The sequence below is a fragment of the Cucumis melo genome, chromosome 6, assembly GCF_025177605.1.
Source record: "Cucumis melo cultivar AY chromosome 6, USDA_Cmelo_AY_1.0, whole genome shotgun sequence".
Classification (NCBI taxonomy): Eukaryota; Viridiplantae; Streptophyta; class Magnoliopsida; order Cucurbitales; family Cucurbitaceae; genus Cucumis; species Cucumis melo.
This window is the reverse complement of record NC_066862.1, coordinates 8,134,693-8,157,499: the sequence shown is the minus strand read 5'-3', so window position 1 is coordinate 8,157,499 and position 22,807 is coordinate 8,134,693. Positions and strand designations below refer to the sequence as shown.

General features: G+C 33.9%; 2 protein-coding genes across 2 annotated transcripts; both read left to right on the top strand.

Moving 5' to 3' along the window:
• The first annotated feature begins 6,632 nt into the window (after nt 1-6,632).
• LOC127149995 (uncharacterized) lies at nt 6,633-15,922 on the top strand. Its single transcript, XM_051086615.1, has 5 exons — nt 6,633-6,700; nt 7,000-7,087; nt 11,376-11,595; nt 15,468-15,631; nt 15,718-15,922. Exons 1-5 carry the CDS (start codon nt 6,633-6,635, stop codon nt 15,721-15,723), a joined length of 546 nt encoding a protein of 181 aa, XP_050942572.1. The 3' UTR covers nt 15,724-15,922.
• Nucleotides 15,923-17,180: 1,258 nt separating this feature from the next.
• Nucleotides 17,181-19,897, top strand: LOC103484220 (cation/H(+) antiporter 3-like). Its single transcript, XM_017043473.2, has 3 exons — nt 17,181-17,405; nt 17,617-18,627; nt 18,716-19,897. Exons 1-3 carry the CDS (start codon nt 17,181-17,183, stop codon nt 19,877-19,879), a joined length of 2,400 nt encoding a protein of 799 aa, XP_016898962.2. The 3' UTR covers nt 19,880-19,897.
• The last annotated feature ends 2,910 nt before the right edge of the window (nt 19,898-22,807 follow it).

Sequence of the window (22,807 nt, the reverse complement as noted above, 5' to 3'; positions counted from 1 at the left end):
AAAATGACAAAGAGACCTTTTACTGAAAAAGGTTATAGAGCCAAAGAGCCTTTAGAACTTATACATTCAGACCTCTGTGGTCTGATGAATGTAAAAGCTAGAGGGGGTTTTGAATACTTCATCTCTTTTATAGATGATTATTCTAGGTATGGTTATTTATACTTAATGGAGCATAAGTCTGAAGCTCTTGAAAAGTTCAAGGAGTATAAGACTGAAGTTGAAAATCTATTAAGTAAAAAGATTAAAATACTTCGATCTGATCGAGGTGGAGAGTACATGGATTTGAGATTCCAGGACTATATGATAGAACATGGAATCCAATCCCAACTCTCAACACCTGGTACACCTCAACAAAATGGTGTATCAGAAAGGAGAAATAAAACCTTGTTAGACATGGTTAGTTCAATGATGAGTTACGCTCAATTGCCTAGCTCATTTTGGGGGTATGCAGTAGAGACTGCAGTTCACATCTTGAACAATGCTCCCTCGAAGAGTGTTTCTGAAACACCTTTCGAGTTATGGAGAGGACGTAAACCTAGTTTAAGTCATTTCAGAATTTGGGGTTGTCCAACACACGTGTTAGTGACAAATCCCAAGAAGTTGAAATCTCGTTCAAGGTTATGCCAATTTGTTGGTTACCCTAAAGAGACGAGAGGTGGTCTATTCTTCGATCCACAAGAAAATAGAGTGTTTGTATCGACAAATGCTACTTTCTTGGAAGAAGACCACATGAGAAATCATAAACCACGAAGCAAATTAGTATTAAGTGAAGCTACTGATAAATCAACAAGGGTTGTTGATGAAGTTGGTCCCTCATCAAGAGTTGATGAAACCACCACATCAGGTCAATCTCATCCTTCTCAATCATTGAGAATGCCTCGACGCAGTGGGAGGGTTGTATCACAACCTAACCGTTATTTGGGTTTAACTGAAACTCAGGCTGTCATACCAGATGATGGTGTTGAGGATCCATTGTCCTATAAACAGGCAATGAATGATGTAGATAAGGACCAATGGGTCAAAGCCATGGACCTTGAAATGGAGTCTATGTACTTCAATTTAGTGTGGGAGCTTGTAGATCTACCTGAAGGGGTAAAACCTATAGGGTGCAAATGGATCTATAAGAGAAAGAGAGATTCAGCTGGGAAGGTACAAACCTTCAAAGCTAGACTTGTGGCAAAAGGGTATACCCAAAGGGAAAGGGTTGACTATGAGGAAACTTTTTCTCCTGTTGCTATGTTAAAGTCTATAAGGATTCTCTTGTCCATCGCCACATTTTATGATTATGAAATATGGCAAATGGATGTTAAGACTGCTTTTCTGAATGGCAATCTTGAAGAGAGTATCTTTATGTCTCAGCCCGAGGGGTTCATAACCCGAGGTCAAGAGCAAAAAGTTTGCAAGCTGAATCGATCCATTTATGGGTTGAAACAAGCATCTAAATCTTGGAACATTAGGTTTGATATTGCGATCAAATCCTACGGTTTTGACCAGAACGTTGATGAACCTTGTTTATATAAGAAAATCAACAAAGGAAAAGTAGCTTTCTTAGTACTTTATGTGGACGATATCCTCTTCATTGGGAATGATATGGGATACCTTACTGACGTTAAAGCTTGGTTAGCAGCCTAATTCCAAATGAAAGATTTAGGAGAGGCACAATATGTTCTTGGGATCCAAATCATAAGGGATCGTAAGAACAAAACGCTAGCACTGTCTCAAGCAACCTATATCGACAAAATGTTGGTTCGATATTCGATGTAGAACTCTAAGAAGGGTTTATTACCTTTCAGGCATGGGGTTCACTTGTCTAAGGAACAGTGTCCTAAGACACCTCAAGAAGTTGAGGATATGAGACGTATTCCCTATGCCTCAGCTGTGGGCAGCTTAATGTATGCTATGCTCTGCACTAGGCCAGATATTTGTTATGCAGTGGGAATAGTCAGTAGGTATCAGTCCAACCCAGGGTTAGACCACTGGACGGCGGTTAAAATTATTCTCAAGTATCTTAGGAGAACGAGAGATTACATGCTTGTGTATGGAGCTAAGGATTTGATCCTTACAGGATACACTGATTCTGATTTCCAAACCGATAAGGATTCTAGGAAATCCACATTGGGATCAGTGTTCACCCTAAATGGGGGAGCTGTAGTATGGCGTAGCATCAAGCAAGGATGCATTGCAGACTCTACAATGGAGGCTGAATATGTAGCTGCTTGTGAAGCAGTAAAAGAAGCAGTTTGGCTTAGGAAGTTCCTACATGATTTGGAAGTTGTTCCAAACATGAACTTGCCCATCACTCTATATTATGATAACAGTGAGGCAGTAGCCAATTCTAAAGAACCTCGCAGCCATAAACGAGGGAAACACATAGAGAGGAAGTATCATCTGATACGGGAGATTGTGCAACGAGGGGATGGGATCGTCACTAAGATCGCTTCGGAGCACAACATTGCTGATCCATTTACGAAGACTCTCACGGCTAAAGTGTTCGAGGGTCATCTAAAAAGTCTAGGTCTACGAGATATGTACATTAGGTAACCTAGAACAAGTGGGAGATGTGTAATGGGTATGATGATGCCCTAGTTTATTGTATTTGTATATATACGTTTTATGTAATATACTTGTATATTTTACCATTTCCAATGTTTGAGGATTACTTTATTATGTACATCCCATAAGGACTAGAGTTTTAGTCCAAGTGGGAGTTTGTTGGGTTTTATGTCATAAAACTCGTAGATAGTAAATATAATCAATTGACCGTCATTAATAAAGTGTTTTATTATTTAATTTCAATAAGTGTTATTGATTATTTTATTAGTTTTTTCTTAATAACCTAAATCCAATAAACTAACATCCTAAGTTGTTCGATGAGTCTTGAACAGTATGTAGAGACATACAGGGATTAATGTTCAAGATCAGCTTAAAGGGTTTATAGTATAGGGTTAAGGTTGGGTACCTTATCCTGTTAACACTATGGATACGACTCACTTTGTATTTGATACAGACACATTGATCAAATGCGTTCATGTATGTGACATGCGAGTGAGGGTATCCTATGCAATGAGTTTGCATAAGACTGGACCACGAAATAGTAATCACAAGATGTAACTCCGTTAACTAGTTGGATTGCTATTTCATTAGGATGACCTAGGTAACTTAGTATTAATCGTGAGTGTATTATGAACTCCTGTTTACGAGGGATTGTCCTTTGATTTGTACGAGTGAGAGTGGCCAGATTGCCGACTCAATATTCTTATCATTTTGGGGACAAGACCGAGTGGAGAGCTGGAAACATAATCACACAAGATGGAATTCACTCCTTCCCACCTTTAGGGTAAGTAGATAAGTGTTCCCTTAAATGGTGTCTCCCGGATTTGAACAAAGGGCCATACCCTCTCTATGGCACGAGAGGGGTTTCTGTTTAGTTGTTGGACCATAAACAGGTTGTTCATTAGAGAAGCACTGGTATTTAAGGAATAGAGGTAACCCAGGGGTAAAATGGTAATTTGACCCAGCTGGAGTTACGAACACTTGTGAAGGACTAACTTAATCGTATTGGTCTATATCCGTGGGCACAGAAATATATCTACAGTGAGAAGAGTTCAGCTGTGAGTCTTTAGTGGAGTGTACACACAGTTAACGGTGGAGTGTGCACACAGTTAACGAATATTGATTAATGTGGTTAATGAGTTTAGCCAATTAATCTCATATCGTTGTAGCTTCTGATCTGTAGGTCCATTAGGTCCCCTTCCTAGCTCATAAAGAGTAATGAGATTTATTTATATTTGTTGTAATTTGAAATGTTCAAATTTACTTTGGGAATTAATATAATGTATATTGATACATTATAATATAAAGTTTATATTTTAATTAGACTTTATTATATAAATTTAATTTTGGATATGATTCAAAATTAAATTATGAGAGAATAAAATATTTGAATAAGTTCAAATATTAGTTTAATGTGAATTAGATTCATATTAAAACTATAAGTTAAAATTTAATGTGTATATGATACATATTAAAACTATAAGTTATGAGAGAAATTTATATTTGAATATGATTCAAATTATGGATTAAATTAAATATAAGATATTTAATTTAGAAATTAATTAATTGGAGAATTAATTAATAGTTTAGTTTAATTTGATTTAATTAAATTTGATTTAATTAAATTAATTAAATTAAAACTATAGGTTATGTGAGAGATATTCATTTAAATATGATTTAAATGAAATATTAATTAAATATGATTTAATTATTTAATTAATTTAATTTATATTAATTTATTAAATTAATAAGGAACGTGGGTGGTTTTCCCACGTTCCCAGTTATTCTCTCTAACTTCCCTCTTCTTCCGACTGAAGAAGAGGGAATTTTTTTTGCGTAAAAAAAAAAAGTTACAGGAGAGAGTTCTGCGAAGAAGTTTATCCATTCTCTCTGAAAAAAAAATTCTCTCCATTCCCTTATTCCAATTTTGGTTCCCACAAACCATCTCAATCAGAGAATATGAAGGTTTCCAAGTGGTGGTGCCCCAAAATTTGGTGATTGGTAGATTCAGAGTCGTCAACGAGCGTAAGATTTTTTTTCTTCTCTGTATTTTTTTCAAAGCATGTTTAACCATAAAAAATGTTTTTCTTTTTGTTTTTTCCAATGTATTGGTATTTTTAAGGTTCCAATTAAAATTGAGTTTCTGTATTTTTTTCGCTGTAAAGGGTTTTCATCCCTTCAGTACCAAGGACAACCATTTTTGGAAGAGTTTTCTGGGCATTTGGTCCTGCAATAGAAGGGTTCAAATCTTGTAAGTCATTAATTCAGATCGACGAGACCCATTTGTATGGAAAGTATAAAGGCAAAATGTTAACTGCCCTATCTATCGATGCAAATGGTCATATATTTCCTCTTGCATTTGCTATTGTGGAAGAGGAAAATGCGTCCAGTTGGTCATGGTTTCTTTATGTATTGCGCCAGTACGTTACTAATCGAGATGGTATTTTCTTGATCTTCGACAGGCATAGGTTAGAGTGAATTCTTTCTAGCATTAATAATGAGGAGATAGGTTAGAGTGAATCTCGAGCATTCCATCGATATTGTCTTCGTCATGTTGCTAGCAACTTCAATAATAAATACAAATCGAAGCAACTGAAAGATTTGGTATTTAGGGCAGGCAATCAACGCCAAAAGTGAAAATTTATAAGAACCATGAAAGAACTAAAGCAATTGAACCTAGAGTGTCTTGAGTTTTTTGAAGATATTGACCTGCAAAAATGGACTCAGTCTCACGATAATGGGTATCGATATGGGTGGATGACAAGCAACGCAGCTGAATGTATGAATAGGGTATTTAAAAGAGCTCGTATGTTACCCATCACTTCTTTGGTTAGATTAACATTTTATCGCATAATTCTATATTTTGAACACCGAAGAGATAAGATAAGTGAAACAGTTAACCATGGCAAAGTTTATACGAAATATATGATGAGAAAGCTAAGGAGGTAGGAAAAACGAGCTTCTGCACATTTAGTGACATCCATTGATAGAGAAACCCAGACGTTTGAGGTTTACATGGGTATGAGTATGATTTCTCCATATAAAAGTCAGCACACACAGGTAGTGAGTTTGATGGAAGGGACCTATTCGTGCAACAAGTGGCAATTGTTTAAGATACCATGCTCCCATGTAATTGCAGTTTGTAATTACATTCACTTGACGTATGTAGCATACATTGATGAATGCTACTTGTTGTCGAACTTCAAACGATGTTATGCCAGTTGATTTCATCCAATCTAACACCAAGACTATTGGCCTGAGTTATCATTCACCGAAGTTCACCCAAATGGGAACATACTTAAAGGACTTGGGTCGATCAAGAACTATCAAGATCCATAATGAAATGGATTGGAAAGATTCTGGTCAATCACTTAGATGCACTCTCTGTAAAGTAAAAGGACAAACGTACTTGTCCTCAACGTGCATCTTCTTCTTCAAGACACAGATTTGTATATTCTAAAATTTTAGGAAGGTTTAATTAACTACTTCTATGTAAATTGTTGATGTAATTTTAGGAAGATTTGTTGTTTTAGGATGTATTATAGGATTTTATGATGCAATTGTTTAATGTAATTGCTTTTATGTAATTTCAGGAAGGTTTAATGAACTACTTCTGTATTTTTATATATACATTTGAGTATACATTGATAATAAATCTAAACATTGTGACTAAAATTGTAGTAGATTCATGTATACTTTTGTTTTAGTGCAATTATATAATTATATAATGATCTTACTTTTCTTCTTCATGTAATTAATGAAATCTTTTTTATATTATTTGCAAAATGGATCCTGGTCCAGTTGATGATACCTATCTATGTCTACAAGCGACTTATAGATCACAGATCATATAGGATACCTCCTTCACCATCGTGTTGAGTAGTCGGAGGAGAGAGGTAGCGTCTCAACACACCATCCCCTTCGACCAGCGTATTGCACAATACTTAGAGGCTGCCGAATTTCTAGTGGTTTCCCAAGTTAGGTTCATGCAGTTAGATTAGCATTTGATTACTGTACTGGTCGAGCGTTAGAGACCAGAGACCCACACATTTCACATGCCTTGTAGGGAGTGCACGATCATGCTACAGGATGTTGCAGTGCAGTTGGGGTTGCCAGTGGATGGGGAGCCTCTGACAGGATCATTAAGGTATAACTAGAAGGTTATCTGCATGCAGTTGATTAGGGGCTTTCTTTTTGCCGATAAGTCAAACACCCTAGTCCATTGTATGTTTCTCCAATTCATATTCGATTTCGACCAAGCTGGTACATATGCTTGGGGCGCTGTGACCCTCGCATGGTTGTATAGGGAACTCTGTCGAGCGAGTCATGCACAGACCTTAGAGATCGCTGGCCCATTAATGCTGCTACAAGTATGGGCATACGATAGATTTCCCATTGTAGCGCCACAGAGAATGTTGTAGCATTCATGGTTTATTTCACAAATAGATGGAGTGGTGCTCTACCTGCATCTGAACAGTCAGTAAATATGTTGCTGACATATCGAAGGACATTTGATCGGCTGAGGCGGTCTCAGGTAGTAAAATATTATATGAATGTTCTATAGTTCTGTTTTTTGTTGCTTATTGACATTTGCTTTTTCAATAGACTGATTGGACACTATACACGCCTAACATTATGGCATCGCTTCCTCTTAGAATGTCATAGTGATCAAGCGGTGTGAACTTACGTGGGTCCATTGATTTGTTTTCATCTAGTCGAGAAGCATCAACAAGATCGCGTGTTGCGACAATTTAATATGTTTCAAATGCCACCAGCGATTAGTTTCACATATTCGAGCATGCATCAAATAGATTTGAGGCGTAAGCATGAACAGGATTGCGTCAGATTCATACGAAACATATCGGGATGTGGAATTCCCGATATAATTTTCAGGTTGAAGCACCCACCACAGGCCAACAAACGAAATCAAAGAACTATTTTCTCTAGTACAAGTCGATTACCAGACGCTTCATCACCCAAGATGGCGCTTTCTATCATTGCATGGTAAGGATTTAATATGCTTTATTTTATACATTTAATAATAATAAAACATTAATTTGGTTTGTATTACTTGCAATCTTTCAGTATGATTTTGTTAACGAAGTACAAGCTTTCTTCGTGGAACACGATATAGAAGCTTTGGAAAACATATGTGACAGAACCACAGGAATAGTAGAACAAATTATTCAGCAGACCGAACGATCCAATGTTGTCCTCGACTGATTCTACCATAGAGGCCAATGATAGACAATAACTCCCCCCCGAACACAGCTTACAAGTACAAGCTTTTTCCGTGGAACACGATATAGAAGCTTTGGAAAACATATGTGACAGAACCCCACAAGAATAGTAGAACAAATTATTCAGCAGATTGAACGACTCAATGTTGCCCACACAGATCGTAGACGCATGGACATAAACGACAACGGCAAGGCAATGATGTCGTAGAGGATGATGAAGATAATTGAAAGTTTGTAAATTAATTTCGAATTCTTGTTAATTTTAATTTAAAATGTATAAGACATTGTTAATTAATTACTTAAATGTCTAACTTTTTTAAAAGTATGGTAGTTTTTTACTAAGAAATTAGATCCTAATAATTATAATATGAGTTTCAAAAGAAAAAAACATACGCTTATTTGAAATTTAAACTCTTGATAACTTACACCTTTAGTACACAAATAATTTCTCTCAATCCAATTGAAATTTAGAACATATCGTTTATGGACTTCTCGATGCATTACACCGAGATTATATTAAAATCTTGATAAAGGAAAACATAAACTCTTTTAAACATAATTAATTTTGAAAAAAAATTGTAAACATATAAGATTACGTTGGACGGGTACACGACTTCTCAACCTACTCTATTTTTGTCAGTAGTTTGAAAAATAACTATATTTCTAAAAATACCCCTCATGTTACAAATCTTTTTATTTCTCAGGTTACAAACAACTTATCAACTTATATTTTTTAGTGTTAAATCTTTTAAATAATGTATATAAACACTATTCAGCCACATAATGATTGTTTAGTTGGCTATATGTGAGTGACTTTCTTCCTCTATTTATTATTAAACTAAAAAATGTCACAAATCTTTTTATTTCCCATGTTACGAACAACTCGTCAACTTATATAAACTTTTTTATAGAAATGGTAGATACTAATTACCTACCTAGCTTTATTTTAAGATGGTAAGAAGGTAAAAATAAGATTGTTACTTTCTTGAGAAATCAAGACTATAATCATGTTCTGTATATAATAATGTACTACAAGTTAAAAATTTTAAAGAATTCGTACAACTTAGAAAAGGTCATTAGTTTATGGTGATTATTATTTAAAAGAAGCTAAATACGTCGTAAGAAAGAATCTGTGTACACTTAACTCAAAACACTAAAAAGAGTTCATTAGTTTATTATGATTATTATTTAAAAGAAGTTAATTACATCATAAGGAAGAATCTGTGTACACTTAACTAAAAACACAAAATCAAAGCACTTATTACTATATAATAATTATATATAAAAATTAGTCAGAATTCTTGGACTTGGATTTAACGTTGACATTATTTCAATTTTGCTCCACTTACATGTGTTTTTTAAGTACTACTACAAGAAAAGGGGGATCTTCAGACACACAAAAACGTCAGGAGTTATATGAAAAAGTGTCGAAAAAGGGGGATCTCCCGACGTACAACATGTAGCGTCGATAAATCTTAGACATCTTCCGACGCCGTCTATACGACATTTGCAATTGTATATTCTCGACGTTATCCATACAACGTCGGAAGATCCTCTATTTTAAAGATATATATTCTATAAGACAACATAATCCAAGCTAGAGAATTCAAACAAATCTCAAAACAGTCTAAGCATTTCATCAAACAAAGTAATTTTAGGAAATTTCAAAGAACAAAGAGTTTTAGGGCAAAATTAAAAATACTACCTAAATAAGTTCAAAGAACAAAGAGATAGGGCAGACGGCGGCGGCGGACAGAGGTGGTATGACAGGGCAGCCAGCAGCGGCGGCAAGTGGAATAACACATCGAGAGGCCTTTGACAATACAAAAACAATCACAAATTACAATTAATAATATTTCTAATCCTTAAAAAGAAAAATAAAGAAAAAAGAAAAGAAAGAAGAACAATGACTTACCGACAGTGAGGGGCGGCGTACGAAAGTGAAGACCGAACGACAGACGAAGGTGATGACCGGACGGTGAAGACCAGATGGTGGACGGCAATAGGATTCTGAAATCTCTTCCTCTCTTTCGTTTTTCGGTTGGGGTGTCTCCTAGCTCTCTCTCGTTTTCGGCTGGCTTCAAATCTGTTTACAGATCTAAAAAATGGGTTTTAAAGAATATAACTCTAACGTCAGTCGGGGTGCATTAGGAGTCCCGCATCAACCCCAACGCCATCATGCATGGCTTTGGAAGAAGTTAAATATATTTAAAAAAATTATAAACTTCTCCGGACGCCATGCATAAGGCATCGAGAGAAGTTCATAATTTTTTTATTAAACTACCTTATACTAACGTCACCTTATGTCGTGTCAGGATTGCCAACCTTTTTCAACAAAGCTTCTACAGAGTCGAAAGAAGCTTGTTCTTTTGACGTCATTTATCCCGACATCCGTGTTGTGCATCGAGATATACGTATTTTCTTGACCTATTGCAATTGCAACATAAAGGTATATATCAAGATAAACGAAGTAATAGACAAAACAAAGTAATAGACAAAACAAAACATAGTGAGTAAAAAGAATAAGAAAACAAATCTAAGTAGAAAGAGAAAATTCAAATGTTTAAGATTGAAGATAGTTCTTGATATAGTTGTAGAAGATAAAAGTTACAAAACTTTTTGGAATCTCATTGTTAATATATTTTTATTAATTTTGAAAATTATATTATAGAAACAAATAGATAATTTTCATATTCTAACATCTTATCTCTTAAATAATAAGTTATGCATAATGTTGGGAATTTGAAAGGATTATAAATGGTTAATGATAATTTTATTTTTTATATTAATTAAATAATCATAAATAAAAAATCAATTAACTTTGGTTGATAGATTTAAATTAAAAGATTGGAAAATGTTGGAAATTTAAGATTTGAAAAAGAGTAAACAAGTCCAAAAATGAATCTTCTTTTTAACCCTTGTTAAGATAGTAGAGATATAGATATAGATATATACAAAAGAAAAAATATATATATTTTTCTTTTTCATTTTTTTTAGTAAAACAGGAATGAATGATTTGAATTTCTAACCTCAACAAAAGAAAGAAATTTGTATCTAACTACAGTACATGAAATGAAATTAGGACAATTTTTTTTAATAAAGCCAAGTTTCCATATTTAATTTGTATTTACATTCATATAAATTCATTCATTATTTCATTTGTTTAAATTCAAGTTTGTTGCATGAACAACAATTTTTTTAGTTGTTTTGCCATATTTTAATACTCCTAAGTTCACCGTTATTAATGTATATGTTTGAATATGATAATTATGGTCTCACCATTGAAACTTAAACTTTTGAGTCAATTGGTGAATTAACATGGTACCGTTCAAGTCTACCATTCATGGCTTTCATTATTAGAAGCTATTACCGATAGTTGCTATAAATGATAACAACTAATAGAACATTTCTCAAATTGAAAGTTATCACCGATAAGGGTATAAAAAAATCGAATCGAACTGATGACCCGAATCGAACCAATTCAGTTCAGTTCGAATTGGGCCAGTTTCTAACAACAGTGTTATCGAACCGAACCGAACTGATTTGATTCCAGTCGGGTCGGGTCTAAAATTAATCGGTTAGGTTAAAAATAAGATAATTTTTTGTCTGCTCGCCTATTCGTGTATTTCGTCGCATTCCGTCTTCGTCTACTGCTCTGCATTTCGTTTTCGTGTACATTTCGTTTTCACCACTTCATTTCTTCACTTCTTCCATTCTCTGTTCGTCATTTTGTCTTCGCCCCATACCCCTGACTGTTCGTCATTTCGTTTTCGCCCTTCGCCCTTTCGTTGTCACTCGCCAGGTATCATTTTCACTATTTTCCTATCTCTTTGCTTTGTTGTCTATGAGTTTTTGTTGTTTAGAACACTATCCTCGAATAACTTCACTGGGTTTTGGTTGGAAGGAATTTTGGTTTAATTTTGTTATGAGTTTTGATTTCTTGAAAGTAGAAATAGTGTTTAATTTAGGATATGGCGTTGATACTGCCACTGAAAATAATGCCCAGGTGATAGTATTGATGTGTAAGTTATAATGTATTTGTTCATTAGTTTTCATTTAATATACTTGTTCATGTAATGTGAATTGGGGTATGACTACAGTTGTAAATTACAATAAGAGCAATAATCTTCTTTGGCTGCTATAGTTTTATTGTCATTGTGTTTGTCAATTTACAGAGGCTAATAGTTGAGGCCTGGGAGTGACACATGTGTTTGTTCCTTGTTTTTTAAGCCATTAACCCCCTTAATTTTATGCTATAATTTTATTGTCAATTAGACATATTGGAGCTGTGGCAGTATCAAATTCCATAATAGGAATGAGCCAAAGTTTCCTACCGTAGGACTATACAAGTTCTACTCTCTGAAACTTCACTTTCTACAAATTTTACCCCAGTGTGAACAAAGTTCTTATTATTTGTTTACTATTATCATCTTCTTCTTTCATGATTTTTAGAGTTGGGTTCTTATTGAACGTTTTCAATTCATCAGTAATCATTACATGTTTCGATCAGGTAGTCATTTTATTGATCTTAGAGCGATCTAACTTATATTAATTGACATCAAAATGGTGTTGAACGACATAGTGCACTTTGTTCTTCCCGTCCAAACATTTTTCTTTTATATATATATAGTTATTTTGCTCTACGTGTAATTATCAATTTGTTTCCATCTTATGATGACATTGTTTTATTTGTCGTTATTTTGCTATATGTGTAATTATCAATTTGTTTCCATCTCTTATGACGACATTGTTTTATTTGTCGTTATTTTTTCATGTGTGTAATTATCAATTTGTTTCCATCTTATGACAACGTTGTTTTATTTGTTGTCTCAGTCAAAATAATTTCACCTTTGGCTTTGTTTTCTATAGTGGATGTTGTTCAAAAAATCTTCTACTTTTGTTGTTCAATGATCATTAGTTAAAATTTGAGTGTTTTTTTCTGTGTGTTTTATTTGATGATAATTAGGATGACTTCATTCTCTGTAGACGAGACTTCAAAATAGAGTTGTTCTAGTCCAGTGTTAGGAAAAAGAAAATCGATTAAACTACCATCATCGGTATGGGAACATTTTATAAAAGTAGAAGGATGTGATCCTAAATATCCTAGGGCTGCTTGTAAACATTGTGGGGCTTCCTATGTTTGTGATTCCAAAAGAAATGGTACCACTAATTTAAAAAGACATTTAGAGAAATGTAAGATGTATGTAAATCCATTGGAAGATAATGTTGAAGGAGAGGGAGATTCTGAAAGTAGTATGATGGCTACATCCTTCACTCAAGAAAATTGTAGAACAATGTTTGCTAAGATGGTTATCTTGGATGAATTGTCATTTAAGTTTGTAGAAAGTGAAGGGTTTCACCAATTTTGCGGGCATTAAATCCCAAGTTTATGATTCCATCAAGAGTAATCGTTGCAAATGATTGTTTTCAAATGTATATGAGGGAGAAAAAAAAAGTTAAAAAATGCATTAACTCGAAGTGGCCAAAGAGTTTGTTTAACAACAGATACATGAACTTCTGTGCAAAATATTAATTATATGGTTATAACGGCTCATTTCATTGATGATGATTGGAACTTGTACAAAAGAATTTTGAACTTTTGTCAAATAGCTAATCATAAAGGAGATACAATAGGTATAGCCATTGAAAAGTGCTTAGAAGGTTGGGGTATTGATAGGCTCTTTACTGTAATAGTTGATAATGTTGAGTTTAAATGATGTAGCCATTGCCTACTTGGTTAAAAAGTTCAAAGGTAGAAATGGGTTGGTGTTGGATGGTGAATTTATTCACATTAGATGTTGTGCCTATATTCTTAATTTAATTGTTAGTGATGCCTTAAAAGATTTACATGTGTCTATCATTCGAATCAGAAATGTTGTGAAATATGTTAGGTCATCTCCTGCTAGATTGCAAATATTTAAAGATTTTGCTAAAGAAGATAAGATGTCTACAAAAAAATTGTCTTACGATGGATATGTTCCAACCCGATGGAATTCTACTTTCACTATGTTGGATGGAGCAATTAAGTGTCAAAGATTAGAGGAGCATGACCCTAGTTATTTGCCAAAGGATGATATTCCTACTACTGAAGATTGGGATAATGCAAAAGTATTTCTAAAGTTCCTAAAGACATTTTCAGAGGTAACAATGAAGTTTTCTGCATCTATGTCTGTGACTTCAAACATATTTTTTCACGAACTTTGTTTGATCCAAAAAATAATTCGTGAATATTCATCATATGAGAATGCATTATTGAGTCAGATGACATTAAAGCATGCAAACAAAATTCAACAAGTATTAGGGTATAACTACAAGTGAGAAGACCGATTTATTATTGTATGTTTCTGTAGTTCTTGACCTAGGTACAAGTTGGCTTATGTGAATTGTTGCTTTAATGAATTTTTGGAGAAAGATTGTGCAAAAATGTGGACGAATAAGGTTGAAGAAGCATTTCGTCGATTGTGTGATGATTATTATATGAGAATGTCAAAAGAAAAATATTCACAAACACAATCATATACACTTATCGAAGGATTTGACTTTCAAAGCCAAAGTGAAATACCTCTTATCTCATCTAGTGGATCTTATAAGACACGTGTTGCTGTTCATGATAGATTTAAACAAAATAACAAAACATGTCTAGATGATGCTAAAACAGAGGTGGTTCGTTATCTGGATGAGGCTCGTATAGAAGATGAATATTTAGATTTGCTAAATTGGTGGAAGGTGAATTCCTCTCGATTTAAGATCATTAGCCAAGTAGCCAGGGACATCTACAGTATTCCTATATCAACTGTGCCTTCAGAGTCCACCCTTAGCACTAGAGGACGGGTGTTAGATTTTTTTTCGAAGTTCTTTTAACTCCTCAAACTGCAGAGGCACTCATTTATGCTCAGAATTGGATTCAGTCTAAACTTTTGGATGACATGACTGAAGAAATTGACGAGGCTGAAGAAATTGATGAAGGTAATATTCTGTTTGAAGTACGCATTTAAAATTTTCAATTATCTCATATAAGCTAACAGTTTGTCATTTTGATCTAAAATTCATAAACATAGGAAAGAAGATGGAAGTCGCATTTGAGAATTTGAATAATGACTCTATGGTTTAAATCCCTACTCTCAAATCTTTATTTACATTTTTTTGTTTTAAATTGTTAACTTGTTAACTATTGAATCTTGTTCTTTTAGAATCTTGAAGCACAGTGATGGAAGCACTTTGAGTTATATGAACAAGGTGTAACGTAGACAATAGATTCAATTGTAGGTAAAAGAGAAATTGACATATTTGAATAACTTTAATTTTTTGTTTGGTCTCTTGTTCTTACATATTTGATGTCGTGATCGATGATTCTTTACTGTGAGTGCTTCATTTGGTCTCTTGTTCTTACATAGTTTCTATCATTTGACAACGTAACTACTGTTGACTGCATTTTAGAAGAGTAAAATTACTCTGTAAGGAGTGTGAACCAAAACAGAAAAAAAACTTGTTATCAGCAATGTTTTGAACAGTCACATTGCTTTCGTGAAGGATCTGGTTTTTATCTTCTTTTAAATGAAGAAGGATACGTTCTTATCTCTAAATTTTCAACATAGCAAATGGGCTTTATGTTTTTGGCTCAAATATTATCAATATCTGCGAGTGATACTTAAGTAATCAACTTTTGCATGATAGTGCTCTCCACTCGAATAACCTCAGAATTTGCTAGAAAATGGGTTCCCTTATGCAAAAAGTACAGCATTGAGCCACGAGCACCAAAGTGGTATTTTGCTCTGAAGATTGATTATTTAAAGGACAAGGTTCAACCATCATTTGTGAAGGAGCGGAGAACAATGAAGGTAGTAAACTCCCATTCCTTCCATATTATTTTCTTTTCCATATTGAGTTGGATTAGTTGCTGAAATTTGATGTGTTTTTGGCAAAGGTTTGAAGGAAGGAAAGGTAGTATGTTGTGGAAGTGGGCCATTCAGTGGGCCATTCAAAGAACTACATTAGTATGTGCTTTATCCTCTGTTAAAGATGCTCCCATTAAAACTTAGTTTAGCAGTTTAATTAGCTATTGAGAAATTGATTGTTTTTGTGTGTAATGTAAAAGGGTGGGTGAATTTGGTTTTTCAATTGTTTGTTTTTTCAGGTGGTTTTTGTAAATATAATGTAATGTTGTTGTTTTGACTTTTGAGATTGGATTTGATTGATTCTTGTTATGATAATGATGAAAATTATTTGATGATGCAATGGTTGAAAGTGATTGTTTAATTTCGTTCTTTACGCTTCTAGCATTGAAATATCTTTTGTTTATTGAGAAACTAGCCGGCTAGTTTTCTGTTTGTACAAAATCTAGGCATCTAGGAAGGCAGCAAGGAATGCTATAAATCTTCCCAGGCTAGATGAAGAAGTGAATAAAGTCGTAGTTGTTGTTCGAATCCACTAAATTGAATGGGTTGTAAGGGGAATTTAAGGGATTGCGAGAATGATTGTAAGAATATACTTTTACTTGCTGATGGAGATATAAAGGATTTAGGGGTTCTACTTTTACTTTTACGCGGAGGAAAAAAACGTCTGAACCAATTCATTTTGACCCGACCCGAATATGGATCAGGTCGAGTCGAGCTTTGCTACCAAATTAACCGTACATTTTGGGTCGGGTCGATTTTGAAGGAAACCCGACCTAATTACAACCCTAATCACGGATAGCATCTATCAATCATAGCAACTTATAGCAGCTATCAATTTTTATCACTGATAGTTGCTATCATCGATCGCTTTCAATTTAAGAAATGATTGTTTCACACTTTTTCATCAACGATTACTACTATCACTGATAACCTTCTATTTACTACTATTACGAAGTTGGTGGTATCAATGATATATGCAACTATTGGTGGTAGCATTTATCAGTGATAGCTAGGAATTAAAAAGATCATATGGTGCACTTTCTTAAACTCTAGGATCATAAACGTAAACTACTTAAAGATGGTAAATATGTAAATAACTTAGACTATTTACGTTATAGTCTATGACAAACAAAACTCGTCTACTTGATCGTTTCAAACATCATACAACATATCGAAGGCCTTCTAACAATTATATTTCTCACAAACAAAGGGATAAAAACATAACCGCAAGTCCTTATGTTTTGCTGTACTTCTTAATGAAATTTGTTAAAATCAGACATAATATAAGAAAAAATCCCTCTTTTGCTGTCAATTTCAAAATAAAAACAACTGTCAAATCCCTTTTTAGAAGGGGTTTTTTTTAGGGTTCCTTGACTTTTTATATTTGGTCAAAGAAAAAAAAACTAAATTATATAACCCAAAAAAAGACATGTGTTGAATATATTATTTTGAAAGCAAAACCAAAATTTCTGCTTTTTGGTTATTGATTGTGATGGGAGAGGAGATACGGTTGAATCCAAATATGACAAGTACAATTTGTATAGATATTCCAACTTATGTAAATTCCAAAGGTTTATGGGTTGATGACTCTGAATGGTGGTTGAAGCCATCTTTGCCTCTTCTTGAGCTTCAGTTGATTGTGTTATCCTTCTCCTTGGCAATTACATATTTCTTTCTCAAGCGTTTTGGTATCTCCAAGATTTCCTGTCAAATTCTTGTAAGTAACACAACTGCCAAATAATTTTCCTGTCAAATTTAAGAGACCAATCCGGATATAGAAGAATACAAAAGAATTTGTAGATTATCATAAAATTTACATCCATCTATCACCAATAATGTCTATTTTGTTATATTTGCAATTCTTTGAAGTTATTGTTATACACATGTAATTATTAGTTCTAAAAATGCTAACCATTGCAATGAATTAGGTCGGGTTGGCATTCGGGTGGTCATGGAATGAAGGGGAGGAGGCAAAACTACAGCATTTGAATGTGGGGAGTCAAGATGTGTTAGTGTTACTAGCAAATTTTGGGTATACATTGTACATATTACTAACTGTAGCAAAATATGATTTAAAAATGACAATAAGAACCGGAAAAGCTTCATTAATCATTGGCATGTCAGCCTTGTTACTCCCTCTAATCATACAGACATTGGTAGAAAGTATGGCTGTTGAAGAGTGGGAATTAACAGAGATACAAATAGGATCCCTCCCCTTGTTGATTAGCTTTCATGCAACAACTTCATTTCCTGTTGTTGCTTCACTTGTAAAAGAGCTTCATATTATGAACTCAGAATTGGGGCGTTTAGGTCTTTCATCTGCCTTGGTCAGTGACATTTTTGGTACATTCATTATGATCATAAAAGGGCAAATCCTACAGTACCGTATAAACCCTTCACTAATGTCGACTGAAATAGGTGTCTATATAATGCTCATACTTGTGGCTTTGTTTGTGTTAAGACCTGCAATGCTTTGGATTATCAAACACACCCCTCAAGGAATGGCTGTGAAGAACTGTTACATTGAAGGAGTTATTTTTGTAACTCTTTTGTACACTGTTTTGGAGACTTTTACAGGTCATGCTTGCATTATAGGAGCTTATGTTTTGGGGTTGGCCATTCCTGATGGAGCTCCTTTAGCATCAACACTTGTGAATAAAATTGAGTGCCTTGTTGAAAATGTTTTTATGCCTATTTTTGTCACTACCTGTGCTTTGAGAGCTGATTTGTCAAAGATTTCATCCACTACGTTTGATGTTGTTTTCACTAAATTGAACGTAACTCTGCTTTGTGTGGCCTGTACTGTCAAATTAGTAGCTTCTGTTTCGTCTTCTAAGTATTGCAAGTTGCCCTTCAAGGATGCTTTGGCACTTTCTCTTATCATGTGCTCCAAAGGTCCTGTGGAATTGATTACCTACACAATGTCCACAGACTACAATGTATGTGTGTATATATACACTTTTCTTTCATTCTTCATTTCTTCGTACTCTGTTTCTTACTTTCAAAATGTGCCAATAATTAATGCAGGCTGTCGACCGTGAGCTTTTTGGATGCTTCGTTGTTTACATATTGTTGTTTGCAACCATAGTGCCAATTGGAGTTAAAGGGTTGTATGATCCTTCAAGGAAATATGCTGGCTACCAAAATAGAAACATCATGCATTTGAACCGCTTCAATGATGAGCTTAGACTCCTTGCCTGCATTCACCAACATGAAAACGTTAATGCCATTATTCATCTTTTGAATCTTTCGTGCCCTACAATCGAGAACCCAATTATTGTTCATTTATTCCATCTCATCGAGCTACCAGGTCGATTCGCTCCCATCTTCATTTCACACAAGCGTCAGAACAACCCCTTCGACAAGCGCTCCTACTCCCGACACATCATTCATGCCTTTGATAAGTTTGAGAGAGAGAATGATGGGACAGTGTATGTTGAATGCTTCACTGCTGTCTCACCATGCACGGTCATGCACAACGATGTATGCACATTGGCACTTGACAAGACTGCATCATTTATAATACTTCCTTTCCATATAACATGGACCATGGATGGTTACATCGAAAGAGTTGACAACAACGTCAGGATATTGAACTACAACGTCCTCAAAAGAGCTCCTTGTTCAATTGGCATCTTCATCGACAGAGGAAAATTAGAACATATCAGAGCAAGAATGTCGTCATCGAGAATGACAAGTAGTTACTCAGTGTGTGTTATTTTCCTGGGAGGGAAGGATGATAGGGAGGCACTATCATATGCTAAACGTATGGTAAAGGACTTGAGAGTGGAGCTAACAGTGCTTCGACTGAAGGCACCGGAAGATTACCAAAATAGATCAAAGTTACATAACAGTTGGGAATATATAATGGATGAAGAAGTTGTTAAAGATTTTAAAGGAAAGTGTTTGGGAGATGAGAGAGTTGTATATGAAGAAGAGGTTTGTGGAGATGGACAAGAAACAGCATTCTTACTTAGAAAAGTAGTAGATATGTTTGATCTAATGATAGTAGGAAGAAGAAATGGTTTAGAAACACCTCAAACTGATGGTCTCAACGAATGGAATGAGTTTCCAGAGCTTGGACATTTGGGAGATTTGATCGCCTCAAGTGACATCAACAATGGAACTTCGTTGTTGGTAATACAACAACAACAAATCTCACATGACACTTCCAAGTATATTCGTCTTTAGGATATACATATGAGAAAAAGATTTTTCTTTTAATTTTTCTTCCTTTTTTTTTTTTTTTTTTTTTGTTAGTATCGATTTTGAATTTTCAACATGAAGAGGGAAAATTGTCAAAAATAAGATAAAATTAGAGGATATAATGAGTTTTGAGATTGCTTTTTGAAAATTTGAGTTTTAGGACAAATAAGGATATGGAATGCTGATAACCCTTGCATAAAAAATTTCTTTTCATTTTTTTTCTCAAAAGATGTGAAGCGTGCTTTTTTCCACTAGTCACTCTTAAACAAGTTCTCTTGTTATTTTGGTTAATGTTTTTCTTTTTTTTTTTTTAATTATAGATAGTCCTTTTTAGTTTTTTTATGTTTCCTTTCCTTTGTTCTCCTCTTGGTGAAACATAAACCTTAATGTATTACCCAAAGCAATTATATATAATTGTTCTAAGCTAGTGACTTAGGGTTGTTTGACATATATTTAGAAAGTTTTTTGCTCTTTCTTTTTATCTTCTAAACATCTTCCAACTCTCAAACTTCAAATGTCCGATTCCAAAGCAATTATAGACTTGTTTATGATTTACAGTGATTTTACACATATTTTTGGAAGTTTTTAACTACTATTTTTGTATCTCGCAAACATTTCGAAATATCCAAATTTATAATAATACTTGTTTTAGGTGATTTATGGTGATTTTATAACATGTTCTAGAAGTTTCTTTAGCTATTTTTTAATCCCACAAACATCTCGGAATGTTCAAATTTTAAATGTACAACTTTAAAAACCCAACTTAAATCACAGGGTTAAAACATGTTTTAAATCCCTTAATCACTTAAAACAAGTATAAAATTTATTTGTGTTAGATATTTTGATTTTCAAAGTTGCAAGATAGGTATAAGATGATTGCGAGATGGAAAAGGAAAAAAGAAGCTGAAAACATTCTAAAAATGTGTGAAACAACCCTAAATCACCTTTAAATTACCCAAAACACATAAGATAGATTTTTTGTTAGAAATTTTTGTTTTGAAAGTTGAGTGATAGGTAACGAAATTATAAAAAAAAAAATTGTAACTAAAAACTTGTTAAAACATGTCTTAAACTACCTTAAATTATCTTTAGATTGTCTAGCCACATAAAATTAACCAATAATAGTATTTTCAAGAAGTAAGGCCAAGAGAAACTCAATCTTTCATTTCGAAGCTCAGATTGATTTACTGTTAGAATAAATACTTTAAATCTATATAATAAATTAATCCAAAATCATTCATGTCAAATTATCAAGAATAAGTTACATACCAAAATCCATCTTCTTAATATGATGATGACTGTAAAATAGCTATTGTCTTCCTCAACCAAAACCATGAATGTCCTTAGTGGGATTTTTCTCCTAATGAGATAAAAGGAAGACTGAGTGTTATTGTTTTGATATTTTGGGGGACCATAGCCCTAGGGTTCTTTATATACTAGTTGAATTAGGATCCTCATTAAATCCTAATCAATCTAGAAATAGGCTTCTCCCCATTTAGTTCATACTCAATTAGGAATCTTGGGCCTTATAATTAAATAGATCACATAATAAACCCAATAAAATAAAATAACACAATGTGATAAACTATTAGATTATATACATAGCTCACATTTTAATTATAAGTAATATTTAGATATGTCTAACAATCTCCCACTTGGGCTATGTTTGTATTTCTGATATAATTAAATTACATAAATCTTAAACGCGCATAAACATGTTATTTTAATAGGATTCCTCTTTAACTCAATCTGGTCCATCTCCTGTATCAGCATGGAACCAAGACGGCTTTTGTCACTATCCTTGCAACTAAACCTTCCTTGATCACCAATTCCTTTACATTCAATGACATAAATTAAGTATGGATTGATAAGGTGATCTCAATCATGCCTATTTCCAACTGATCCAAATTCTTTAGTGAGATCATTCTTAAAAAACTTTATGCTAAACCGCATTTACAAACTATGTGCATGATAAACAAGTTTAGATAATAAAACATAAACCATCAACTTTATTCTATATAGAAAATAACTAAATTAAGGTCAAAGAACATCCTTAGTAACAAACTCTCGCTAAACCATGGAATCAGAAAATTGACTATAACATCAATATGAGCAACATACTCAAGGAAAACTTTAGTGGTGTACTTTTAGTCAATGGATCTGTCACCATCGAGTTTGTTTTTTATGTGTTCTATAAAAAATTGACCATTCTGAACTTTTTTTTCACAACTAGAAGCTTTACGTCTACATGTTTTGACTTTGTATTGCTTCTATTGTTATTAGAATACATTATTGCTAAGTTATTGTCACAAAATAATTTTGTTAGTCTTTGTCAACTATTATTTGCAGCCTAGTGACAAAATTTCGCAACCATATTTCGTGACTAAATGCCTCATAACATGCTATAAACTTCACATCTATGGTAGAAGAAGCCGTAAGTGTTTGTTTAACACTTTTCCAAAATATAACTTCTTCAACCAACATGATGTTATAGCCTGAAGTGGATCACAAACTGTATTGGCATCCAACATAAATAAGAATCAAAATACCAAATGATCTCCAAAATTTCTGATCTCCAATAAGTAAGCATATAACCTTTTGTTCTTTGTAAATACCTTATAACCCGATTGGCTGCTCTCTAACGATCCATCCTCGAATTGCTCAAAATCTATCTAACACTCCAACTATGAACACATTAAGCTTCCAACAGCTGATGCATAGGGAACCTTATGCATCTCCTTAATCTTAAGTGTGGTCTCGGGACATTGACCTAAATGAAATTTATCACTTTTAGCAACGTGGGTATCTCTTGGTGCACAATCTTTCATGTTAAATCTACTCAAAAAATGTAATGTAATTCTTTTGTGATAATCTCAAAATACCATAGTAATCTCGCAGTATTTCTATTTATAA

Excerpts from the sequence above, each read along its gene's own strand:
- LOC127149995 (XM_051086615.1), top strand. The coding sequence starts at position 6,633 with ATGCTACAGGATGTTGCAGTGCAGTTGGGGTTGCCAGTGGATGGGGAG. Across the intron at positions 6,701-6,999 it reads CCTCTGACAGGATCATTAAG|ATGGAGTGGTGCTCTACCTG; the intron begins GTATAACTAGAA and ends TTTCACAAATAG. Across the intron at positions 7,088-11,375 it reads ATCGGCTGAGGCGGTCTCAG|GTTAAAAATAAGATAATTTT; the intron begins GTAGTAAAATAT and ends TTAATCGGTTAG.
- LOC103484220 (XM_017043473.2), top strand. The coding sequence starts at position 17,181 with ATGGGAGAGGAGATACGGTTGAATCCAAATATGACAAGTACAATTTGT. Across the intron at positions 17,406-17,616 it reads AGATTTCCTGTCAAATTCTT|GTCGGGTTGGCATTCGGGTG; the intron begins GTAAGTAACACA and ends GCAATGAATTAG. Across the intron at positions 18,628-18,715 it reads CAATGTCCACAGACTACAAT|GCTGTCGACCGTGAGCTTTT; the intron begins GTATGTGTGTAT and ends TAATTAATGCAG.